A 13,245-nucleotide genomic window follows, 5' to 3' on the forward strand; every position below is an offset into this window, starting at 1 on the left:
TACAACAAGGGTGCGTGCTTTCATTCCAACATTTGTTCTTCTACTTTTATGTAAACATTAATGTAGAACTTTATGAACATCTGTAGCAGGGGGTCGAACGTATAGCGGCGCGATACTTATTAATTGAGGTGAAATGGTGCGATACGGAATAATTAAGGATTAATTACACACACGTAAACACACGTCAGAGTGAGTATATTTCATAAAAATGTAACAGTCATTGTCTATAAAAATTGCAATTTTGTGTGCATGATGTGGGGCTCTGATCTACATGTATTTCCTCAAAAATCATAAAAGTTTAGGTACAATAGATAAATAAAGTTTTTGAATGTTAATTGGCAGTAACTGATTTTGTGTCCGTGACAAAGTCATAAGATTAAAACCAATTATAACTTACGTTAATACTCATTATTGAGCTGCATAGCAAAAACTACTGTGCTAAGATATATGGTTATGCAGTCGACACTTGGAATTAAATTTCTTCACATAATTCCGTCACCTTTATTACAAGAATTGTCTTCCCTTTGATCTCTGATTTTCGTTATAAATGTTTTTATCCACTTTGTAGCTTTTCTCTCCTTTCTATTTTATTACTGAAAAATTACTTCGAATTCTTTGCAGTTTATCAGAGTGCAAAACAAAAAAAAAAAGAATGATTTGACAATCTATATTTTACTACCATTGTTCATGTCTGACACTAGAACTTCCCCGCATAAAATGGTAAACTATTTATCATAACTGAATTTTATCCCTCTTAACTTTTCACATTATAATGTATTTCAGAAGTCAATAACTTGATGTACGAGGAAAACAAATAAGAAAGAAATTTTGAGGCATTTTGGAGAAAGGAAACGAAAATTGGAGTGCAGCCTGTCAAAATGCGTTACAAGGTTGAGACTGATAGGACCTTTGTTAGTTTTAGGACAAACCAACAGCATGTTGCTTAGTTTATCAAAAGAAAGAACTCGATAGTTTTGACAATTTATTTCAAACAAACATCTTAAACAATAGTAAACATGAATACTAGAGAGATAATGTGTACACTGTATATCCATTTTGTATAGTTTGCAGTTTCAATGTGAAATGCCGTGATTGTTATTCGCATATATATTTTAATTAAAATGCTATATACATGTATGTTAATTCACTCATATTTACACTTGTTGATCAGAATGCCGGTGACTTTTAAAGAAACAAAAACCTCAAAACATTATCCTTACAATGAAATAGATTCTTTTATTTTGACCATCATATACAAATATATCTTCCATCCGCATGTACTATATTATTCGAACACAAATTGCAACATACAACACATATTTGAAGCAAACCTATTCTTATCTATTCCTCCGTCCCTTTTCCTCTATCGCACCATTTCACAACGCTGAAACAGTATCGCACCGCTTTACGTTCGACCCCCGTAAATGCAAAATGTTTGATGTAATGATAATAATAATGGATATACATTGACGTTTTACGTAGAAAAAACAATTTGTCTAGTTTAGGCATATCATGTTAATAGACATTTACAATTCATCTCATGCCATTTTGATACTCGTTATAAAATGAAATATTCACATTTAATTTAAAAATAAAAAGCAATCCTATTCACACGTGCTGTGTAACCATCCTTATTATTTTCTTTTGTTCAGTTAGGCTTCATAATGAATTTTACCTATGTTATATTTTTCAATTCGATTTGATTATTTCCTGTTAGATATTAGGTTCCAGTGTAAGAAAATATGAATTCAATAATATTTCACAGTATGGTTTTTCACGCAAACGACATGTATATAATTTTTTATACCAATTCAGGCAATGATATTACCCGAAGAAGCGGGATTCCCGCTAGGTGGCGCTGATTTTTCACGATATGTTCTGTTGGAAATTCATTATAACAATCCAGATAAAATAGCAGGTGAGAACATCACAAATAAATTTAATAACACAATTTTATATAAAGATTGTATGGTTTTTTCCCTAATCATTCTTACCAGACCATGCTGCCAGGCTTATAAGCTAGAGCCACGAAGCATGCAGACATGTCAAAAATAAAAATATTGACCAAACCTGTTAATCTCTTAATATACCAGTATTCAGATCACGTCGCAGCAATATACGAGCGCATGAATATATACAAACGTATAATTTACGCAATATGCTCTTCCTTACAATTTTACCTAAACATTTAAATAAACTACGAAATATCTAGTGTAAGAAAATGCAAAATACAGATTAGTAAAAAATAATAAGAGTTATAATTTAAACTCTGGTATTTAAAAAAGTCAAAGAAAATGCACACTATGTATGTCTTGTGATATAGAGGATGAATTTCACTTGATATCAATGTGTTAGACTCAAAACGAGTTTAGAAGTCCGTATATTTCAAGATACTACACTGTGAATCTAAGCATTTACAAATTCATAAAATTGTTGAATACAGACAGGCAACTGGTTACAAGAAAATGCAATATATTGTATGAAAGTGTTCAAAAGTCAAATAAACGAGACAATACAGAATATTAGCGTATCAAAATGTTAACGCATTTATTTAGCAATCTATTTCAGACGTTCTCAGTTAATTAAATCATCTAAATCATATATTTCATTATAAAGGAATTTAACTGATTGGATTGATAATAACATTTTTGATGCATGCATTGTGATAAATATACATATATTATATGTTTGTTATGATGATGGCATTGATGGGTAATGAGTTCAAGTCAGAAATAAAATGCATGTATTTGTTCTGTTCATGTACATGCACCTGTAACAAAGCCTGAAGCAGGTTCTTGTAATATCTATTATTACCTAATGTATTTTATCAAAATTTAATATTAAATTTGTTGTACATATATTTATTAGAATTTTCACTCAGTTTTTTAATAGACACAATGTTAGGTACAAACTATAACTAAGTTGGTGTTTTGTAAGTATTCATTAGTTAATTACTCAGTATTGACAATATTTCTAGAAAAATACTTGTATTTATAGCTTATTGATTTCAATGCAAAGTTTTGCTATGAATCATATAAATTCATGTTATTTCTAGGTATGATAGACGCTTCAGGTATTCGTTTCTATGTGACGTCATCGTTACGTCATAATGACGCTGGAATTATGGAGCTAGGTTTAGAATATACAAATAAGATGGCTATTCCCCCAAGGCAAGACAACTTCTCTTTGACCGGCTATTGTATCGCGGAATGTACGAAAAAGGTAAAGCATTGATATAGTTTGAATGTTTCTCAGAAGAAAAAATTGAAACTGTTTCCTGTTTTTGCTGTACATTACGCTGGTACTTTTATGGTCATACGGAAAAATTTTCCGCTTTCATTGTAAAAAAAAACGAGCCAGGTGTCCCTCTGATTATTCTTTCATGCTCGAACGAGAATTTATACAGAACTGTCAACGCTGTGTAACCTCTCTTAAGAGAGTTGATATTTTCAAGTCTGTCAGATTAAACAAAAGTCGATTAAAATCCACGCCTTACTACATGTACTAGATCTTCTTCTATTTTTTAATTTACACATTTGCTAAGTTTCAAATGAATAGTTTGCATTCTTTGATTCATTGAATTTGAGATGGTAAAACCTCAGTCAAAGATAATTCTTTAAAATGTTTTTCATAGTTAAATGTTTCGGACAATATTACAGGAATTGGCATACATTTGAACTTACTGCTTAGTGCATAAACAAGCTCTTTTGATTTCACCTCAAATCTTTTGTCACTCTTGAACTTATTTGTTGTAATTGTATCATTATATGTGATCATCGTTGTAAAAAAAAAGAGTGGGACTAACAAAAGGATTGGAACACCGTCAATAACCGTAAAATAACGTATTCCAGTATATACCGGACAAGGAGCTTGAAATAGAATGATAAAATGCTTAACTCTTGCATTTTTATCCAACGGAATGAACTTTAACAGGTTTAATTCATCTTTTCACACCGATTTATTTATGGCATCGAATGAAAAATGTAAACATCGGCGAAAAAACAAACAAACGATATTTGTCTATTGTGTGACCATAACTTCTGAAAGCGTCTGGAGGTATTGCTCTAATCCTGTATTGAGTTAAATCCGTAAAAAAGAGGTCATGTTATAACTAAGAGGGTGGGGAATCCATGTAACCTTTGGACAAAGTACAAACACTTAAATCAATTTTGATAATAATTTAGTCAATATCTTTTTTAATACTGAATGAATTGTCTAAAAAAATGTATAAAACGCTAAAAGCAAGCACTTTGAGTTATACTGGAAATACGTGACACATTAAGCTGATGAAAGTTTCTTTAAAGGCCAATTAAGCTTCGGAAATGCGATTATTTTTATTTTTCAAAAATATTTTTTTACTTATCTTGCGACAGTTTTCAAATATTTGTACATTGGCTTTATAAGATAAAGCCTCTTAATATATTAATTAAGTTTTTTGTATGGAATTCAAAATACTATTTTGTTCAAATTTTGCTACTTTTACAACAAATTACTGCCTGTTCAGTGCTACTTTCTACAGTTATCTATCATCTTAAATACTCTAAATTAATCATTAAAATATTATTGAACACATATTTGACTTTTCTAGATAATTAAGAAAATTATTGATTTCGAGGCATCATGTGCCTTTAACAAAATGCACTAATAATTTTACCTAATTAGCCGGGAAAAGATTGTAAAAAATAAGCGGTACTTCAAATAAAGTTAGCAAGATCCGGCGGAAAGATTTTCTATGTCGAGGATGGTATGCAATTTATTTGAAGGAAATCCTTCCACATTTACAGTTACTAATAGTATTTCCACATGCACTGTGTCCAAAATTCATGTTTTTAAGCCACCCGCGTCAATAAATTTTATTGAGTAGTATTGTGTATATGTAAATGCAAATATTGTTTCGTAAACAATTGCAAGCTGAATATATACACATTAATTAGATGATTGGTAATTCTTTACCTACTTTTGAGTACGGTTTATTTCGCAATTTAATGGATGGTTTTCTTCAGGGGTTGCCACCAGAGGGCATTTTCATCTATGCATCTCAGCTGCACACCCATTTGACAGGACGCCGCGTTTACACAAAGCACGTGCGTAATGGCGTCGAACTTCCGGAATTAAATCGAGACAACCATTATAGTCCACACTTTCAGGAAATTCGGAGACTTCCGACTCCTGTGAAAGTTTTGCCAGTAAGTTTTTACCATTCGATGTTTTGAATCTTTTTATCAATAATATTAGATCAAAGTCTGGGAAATTTACATGTCCATTTTCATTTAAAATCATTATTATGTTTTCGATTGTTTTTGTGAAAATAGAAGCCAATACTGAAGGCACGTGATGTGTTATTTGTGTAATCTTTGTTTATTATAATCAGTACAATTATGATTATTATTGTTATAATTATAAAATTGATGATAATGATAATAAGGATTATTATATAATCATTAATGATATATTTATGATGCCTGGATGATTTCCGTTAAATGAATTTGGTTTTATATAGAGAAACATGTCTATATCTGTTGGTTATAAATTACTTTCAAATCAAAACCTATTATTTTAAAGAGAAAAAAGTAATGCGTTATAACTACGGTGGCGCAGAGGTGACAGCACCTTTTTTAACAGGAACATTTTTAGTTGGCAAGAGCTAATATCTCTTGTTTCAACGATATAAATATCTCGTTCCTACGCAGTATATATAAAATGTGCACATGTCACCTCTGTGCCACAATATAACAAAGATTATCTCTGAAGTTTTTGACGCAACTGACTTTCATTAGATAATGGATTGAATCTTTTCCTTACATATTTTGTACATTTTTTAGCCAATCAAAACAGCCGTTACATCTCATAACAACCCATAACTGAAAGTAGGGGGTTTGGTTAGTTGCGCCAATGTAAACATGACGAAAAAACATTTGCAAAGTTGATATTCACGCTATTTGTAAACACCATTTTCAAACACTTTGCCATCTGTAAATTACAGTACCTCATTTGCCAACGTCATTTGCAAATATCAACATTTTTATTTTTGGAGGTATCAAAATAGAACAAGCAACAAAAGATGAAACATGACAACACTTTTTAGTCTATATTTAGTCCGCCGTAACCAAAGGAAAGGGTCTGTATGTGGTATTGGTGTGGTTAACATTTGACACAAGGTGCATGAAAATCCTTCATTTGGTATAGGAGATATAGAGCTGACATGAAATCCAAGTCTCAACCCTTTGACCTGTAGGTATGACCCCCACCCTGCTATTCTTAGAAGGTAGGGTTGCGTGGTGCATTTTCATGGAATAATAACAGTTCAACAGCCCTAATCATGTAAAAAACATGTAATTTAAAAAAGTGGGTTGAAAAGAGTCGGCCGAAACCAGTCTGGGCCGCAAACGAATGGGCTGATTCCAAAAATAGGCCGAAAAGGGACCAAACAAAAGTGCCGCTATTGTAATCGTGTTTTATTCACACTTATGGGCTGTTATGAGATGTAAAGGCTGTTTTGATATGCAAAAAAATATGTACGAAAAAGAAAGATAAAATATGTACGAAACACTTAAATAAAATACTGTATAGCGCATTATATCTGCGGTGTCAAATGTTGGCGTTTTTTAAAGTGTTTTGAATTGGCGGTGTCATAAACTGGCGCAAACGCTTTTAGACCGCCAAATTAAAACACTTGTTGGCATAAATATGGGGTCATGAATTGGCGATTACAAATAAAGAATAAAAAAAAGTAAATAAGAATAACACCGGTCACGCAGTAGTTGACTGTCCTCGTTTATTTTACGGCATACGGTATACCTATCCTTGGTCACCTTTATCTTTACATCGTGCTAATTCTTATAAATAACTGGGATCAGACAGGTGTAAATATGGTACCGTGTGGTAACTGGACCATGGAAGAGAAAGGTATGCCCTATTATCCTGCAGTCTTTAAAGCGTGAAAAATTGTTCACGGTCACCACAACTGATTGCTATATAATTACAGTTACCATTAGTTTTATTTCAAATTATGAAACATAACAGTGAAAACAAAACAAATACTAGTTTACTTAAATTCGATAATAAATGACATTTAGATTTGTTTCTCGTCGTGTGATCATCTTCGTAATAAATACAGTATATAGGTATATAATTAAATGAGTTTCGTACCAAGACTTAAAGATAAACAAATTCTTTTCAGCTTACTTGTAATGTTTATTTTTATTACAAATAATCAAGGGAGATTACTCGGACAAACCAAAGCTATTTCACCATGAGTTGTCTACCTTTCAAAGAATAATGGCGATGATCTAAAATGGCGGTGCTTTAAATTGGCGGTGTTTTGAATTGGCGCTACTGACCCTGACCGCCAATATAGCCAAATATAAACCCCCGCCAAAATAAGTACTTATACAGTATGTAAAACTAAAAAAATATGTATGCAAAACTAAATTAAAATATGTCTGCGAAACTAAAAAAAAAATATGTACGAATAATAAATAAACAATTATTATGTAAAATCCATATAATTAAAAATGTGGACCGAAATGGGTCGGCCAAAACCAAAGGTGGGCCAAAACGTGACCAAACCACTGTGCTATGGGCTATAATGAGCGGTTTTAAAATTAAATATGCATGAAAAACTAAAGAAAATATGTATGCAAAACTAAAAAAAAAACATGTATCCAAAACTAAAATAAAACATGTTTGCAAAACTAAAAAAGTATGTAGGAAAAAATATGTATAAAAATAAATTAAAAAAAAATAAGTATAAAAAATGAAAAGATAAAAAATAAAATAAAATGAATAAATTAAAAAATGCAAAGGTCACTTTTTTCCACCGTACTTTTATGTCTCATTATGTAACCGCTGTATAGCAACATATTTCTTTTATTCAGAACCTTTAGTATGGTTATGAATACAGATAATCAACTTGAGCTTTTTATACTATTAGCCTTTGTTTGTCACCTTCAGGGTGATGCTCTTGTTACAACATGTGAAGACAGAACAACGGACAGAGAAAATGCTACCATAGTAGGTATACCTTTATAATGAACAAAATAATAGTTTGATACTAGTACTTCGCCTTATGCATATCTGTAAAGGACGGATTGATTGCATGGCTTAAATCAGCTTCCTCGAAAAATACGGTTCACAATGAAAGCGAAACAAATAAAGTGGCAATCAGATCTACATGTAAGAAATAAGTTTAGTAAATTTGGTAACTATGGCCTTTAGTCAGATTGCACATATATAATTTATCAAAAATCAAGGGATGGAAAAGGAGCGGTCTTGACATTTTTTTTGAGAGGGGTATAAGGGGTTATCTATATCTTCAAGGGTAAGGAAGGTCATTTTGCTACTATCATATTCAACGTACTCTTTAGATGGATAAATTTAAAACCATACTCTAAGAAGAATCAATTTTGTGTTTTATTTCGGTGTTATTTTGACGATTTTATGCTTTTTTAAAACCAGTATAATTTTTTCTCTCTGAAATAAAGAGTAGAATATTAGTAATTGATCTTTTTATGTTTTGGCCTTCCATATTTCAGGGCGGTTTCGCTATTACAGATGAAATGTGCGTGAATTATGTGCACTATTACCCATCTACCAACCTTGAAGTGTGCAAAAGCTCTGTTTCTTCACGAGCTTTGAAGGAGTTCTTTTCCTTTATGAACAAGTAAATACTATAATTATTTTACGTATTAGTGTTTGAATATTTGATATGGATAGCAACAACAGTCAAATGTGTGTGCTGAACAAAAAGGTGATATGAGAGAACAATTAACTGTTTTATTGCAACACTTGTTATTTGATAACATGTGTTGAAGCTGAATAATAATAATAATAATAATAATAATAATAATAATAATAATAATAATAATAATAATAATAATAATAATGATAATAATAATAATAAACAAATAAGAAAGATCATTTGATGTGATATTTGCGATTCTTTTAAAAATGTTTTGGGTCAATTACCTATCGTTAGGACTAATTTGAATATTCGAATCATTTCTATGCAAAATAGACCAGTTTCAACGAGAAGAAATTGATTGTTTACAATTCACGGTTTTTAAGTCTATTCAACTTTAAAGTCTTTAAGTTATGTTACCATACTCCTAAAATTGCTGAGTATTACATAACATTTAAAATTGCATTGTTTTTTTCAAGTTGGGATTTAGACAAAACCTCTCCTACACAGGGAGATAGAGCTAATTATCAGTCCATTAGATGGACACCACTAACAACACTCTTGCTAAAGACAATGTATATGACGTCACCAATATCAATGCAGTGCAATCAGTCTGATGGAAATAGATTTCCGGTAAGCTTACTCGCTTATGTTTATGAGTTACAATATTAGATCAGCAAAATGATGTGATTGCTATTACTTAAACATTCTTAAGATTATCATTCAAAACGTATTTTTGTTTGGTTTTGATGGAAGCTTAAGATTTGAGAATAGAACAAAACAACGACTTGTCTTTGACCGGGTTTCAACCCACGCGACCAGCAATTCCTAGTCAGATGCGTTATTTACTCGGTTTTTATCATTGTTTGTAGTTTGTACACACATATACAAATTGTCAACAAAAATAGTTTATATCAATTATATTAATACTCGTAAATATCAAATATAATAATACATGCATTGAAAGGAATGAAATCTACTTACTATTTACTAGATAGATTCTTAAATAAGGCTAATAATATAAAAAGGCTAATGTTTTGTAAAATAATATAAGCGATTTGAAAGGTCTGACAACTTTATGATATTGTGCTCGTTAAAAATTTGAGTTTATTTATACTCGCCAACGGTTGCCCACATGGGGAGTACGACAGAAGAGTAATAGTCATTATATATATTGGAGGATATTGCAAGATACAGAAAGATGTCCCATTTCCAGAAGCTTCTGCTGGTTCTTTAACGTGCCAAGTGTTAAAGCACTCATACACGTGACCTCGATTTAAAGTCTCATCCGAAAGACTGATTAGTATTTTAGTTTGCCAACGCGGGAATCGAACCCACAATGTCGAGGTTACAAGTCTCACGCTCTAACCGATTGAGCTATGTTGGCTGCCTACCTTATAATATTATACAATATTAAATAATAAGAAGGTTAATCTACACATTTATCTATAACACACATGTTTTTTACGTATAATTAGACTAAATAAGTACAAAATTACAGCAAACATTTATTTTTTGTTTGTATGTGTGTTTGTTTAAAACATGTTAATGTTTCAGGGATAAATTTGATTGCATTGTTGAAGTGTTTGTTTAATTTATTTTTCCGAATGCATTTCAATAAACGTATATTTGTTTTTATCAGGGAGCATGGGAAGATGTTCAATCGACAAAGATACACCAAACATTGCTATTCCCTAAAAGAACCTGCAAACGCAAAAATGTCTGATTCTTTTAAGAATACAAACAAACCGTCTAGGACAAAAACAACAACAACAACAGTAGAAACAGCAATAACAATGACAAACTTTAAACCCAAAAAAGGCATGCATCTTCTATACATAAGCTTTAAAACTTTAATCAATACAAAAAAAGAAAAAAACATGTGAGAACTATTCTCCTCATACCATCCCGTCTCCGAGAAAATAACATTTTCCAAATTAGCTGGCATGCGCGTCAACTTCAATTCAAATGAGAAGTCTACTCCAGTTTTATAAACAGGAAACCCTCCTATTATAAATCGTTTTTGAAATTCAGTTTTATTGTCAAACACATGACTGAAATCGTACATGACAGAAATGATATTATTTTACAAAACAATTTGATAAACTATTGCTTTAACTGGATTAAGTTTCCATCATCTTGTTTATAGACATTAAAACATAAACCTTTTCAGTATACCCATTATCATTTCAAAATCTACCTTTGGTGTAATTGTATAAAATACAAGTCTCTCTCATCTTAAATACATTTTCCTTAACATTTATTTAATAATTGTTTTCACAATGTGTGGTGCTCCAACACGTTTTTTGGTCGCACTTAATAATATTTTATCTGATACTTGACTCCTTTATGGAAGGGCCATTCTTTACATTTCCTTGTATTTTACTTTTGTCTTAAGTTATCGTTGGTTTGTAAAATCTATCATCCTGCATCAAATGTCAGTGACACAAATTAGAATTATTCCAGTTGTTTTTGTGAGGTGTCTCTTTTTTCTGATTATCTAGACCATATATATATTGATAAAGGTGTTTAAGTTTATATATCAAAGTCATTTCAACTATTTTATTTGATCAAATAACAGCATGCTTCTGTGAATTTCTTATAAATAACGGAGACAGTGAAGCATTGAATGTCAATTCTTCATTTCAAAGTATTTCTCTCTTGAATGGACAAATAAGACGTATTTCTCATCCTTAAAATGAACAAACGTATTGATTTATGCTAAATTTTAGGTAATGCTTAAATGATTATTGTTTCGCGAGTAATTTAATTTGTACATTTATTGGATCCACTTTTAAGTATCTTTTAGTAAACTGGACGTTACTATTTCAATAGCAAAATGTACTGAAGCAATGGAGATTTTACACAAGTGCTCAACATGTCCTGTAAAAAATCATTTATGTAACAGACTATGTTAATCAAAATTACCTATTGTGACACAAACATACATACTTCGGCTTTAGTTTTGGGAAATAGTCTTAAAAATATGTCAGTCACAATAATATAACCCGCTTCCGTGATGTTCCTAAAATTTTGTGCAAAATATAAGCAATGGAAAACGTACACCTAAACGATACCAATGTTTCGGGCAGGATCTTTTTACTTTAACGATAACATAAGACAAACATGCATTAAACAACAATAAAAGTGCGCGTATATCGCAGAAACAGGTTGATCTATTCAGGAGACAAAATTATTTGCAATTTATACTAGTCCCTGAAGTTAACTTTCCGGATCTAACTCCTTTCACCGCTGCATCTTTTAATTAACCAGCACTAGTTTCATACGATGAAACATAGTAATAGTTCGAGAAGATCACGACCTTGATGGATGTTGAGAGGTAGACATTTTAACCACTAGACCAACTTTTTAATTATACGATATATTTTTAACTTACTTGGCATGACTACCACATAAATGGTACAGCAAAATAAATTAATATAGTTTTTTTAAATAGAACAAAAGCGTTAAAAATAAGAATGTAACAGTATTCAACCCTTTAACGTATTAAGTATTTCCCAGGTATAATTTTGATCTTGCCAAACATGACTTCCTGCATTTTCAATACATTCGTATTTCAAAGAAAAGCTTAAACAAGGGTTATTTCTGTTGGTATTAACTAGAATTGATTTTGGTTTTTCTCAATGCTTATATCTATGTATCAATTTACTCATAATATTTATACATACTCTTTATATTATCTTTCATTTATAAAATCCGTATCATTGTCCAAACCTAGCGCTCAAGAATGTTTAAAAACTGAATATCTCAAGACTATTTGTTTCATCATATTTATGGCAGGATAAACAAAATATGTTTTCTGTACATAACATAGACTTATTTGTTATTGTGTATTTTTTACAAGGTTTAAAAACCTAGTATAAAATATTGTAAATTATAAAAAACAAAGTCAACAAGGAAATGACCGCATCTAATGAAAGCATCTCCTAATACATTCCCACCGGCACAGCAGGACATCAAACAGCTTACACAAGTTGATCTCCATATAAAAGGATTATCATTATAGCAGGCAACCAAATTTATAATACAACACAGTTTCTTTCTTTAAGTAAAGTACAAATTGCTTTAAAAATCTTTAAATGTATAAACTTCACAATTGACCACTAAAACCCGATGTTTAGAATATTCTAAATAAGGCAACATCTTTTGTATGCAATCTTCTGATTCGACGAGTCGCAGTTTGGCTCCACATGATTATACATATTTTTTCAATATTGTACGATATCTGCCTTGCTCATATTCTTTAGAAATTGAAAGGAAGTATCGCAGAAACAAAAAAGTATTTTGGTATCTTAGTTATATGGGTTTGATACGCACAAATGTGGATGCTTTGAGTTAGAAATGGAAAGGAATATGCAGTGGGCAAATAATTGGATACCGATTTAAGCAGAACTGGACATTTCAATATAATGTAAATACTATATTATTTAGTTGTTTTAATACAACACAAATTTACCATTTTATTTCGAAACTTATTGGTACAGTTTGTTGACAGATAAAAAAGACAGTGTGAAAAATGTACAATGTAAAGAACTGGACACATT

General features: G+C 31.1%; 1 protein-coding gene and 1 non-coding gene across 2 annotated transcripts; one reads left to right on the forward strand and one right to left on the reverse strand.

Annotated features, from left to right (window-relative positions):
- Nucleotides 1–1,818: 1,818 nt before the first annotated feature.
- Nucleotides 1,819–9,313, forward strand: LOC132719391 (tyramine beta-hydroxylase-like; the record flags this gene model as incomplete). The annotated part of the gene is made up of 6 exons (XM_060703155.1): nt 1,819–1,918; nt 3,056–3,222; nt 5,004–5,186; nt 7,954–8,013; nt 8,535–8,662; nt 9,160–9,313. Coding segments are annotated over exons 1-6 (792 nt in total), but the record flags the coding sequence as incomplete, so codon positions are not given.
- Nucleotides 9,314–9,994: 681 nt separating this feature from the next.
- On the reverse strand, nt 9,995–10,067 carry Trnat-ugu (transfer RNA threonine (anticodon UGU)). Its single transcript has one exon. It is a non-coding gene; the product is annotated as a tRNA-Thr (tRNA).
- Nucleotides 10,068–13,245: the final 3,178 nt, after the last annotated feature.

Source organism: Ruditapes philippinarum, unplaced genomic scaffold, assembly GCF_026571515.1.
Source record: "Ruditapes philippinarum isolate M1 unplaced genomic scaffold, ASM2657151v2 ctg20634_1_1_1_1, whole genome shotgun sequence".
Classification (NCBI taxonomy): Eukaryota; Metazoa; Mollusca; class Bivalvia; order Venerida; family Veneridae; genus Ruditapes; species Ruditapes philippinarum.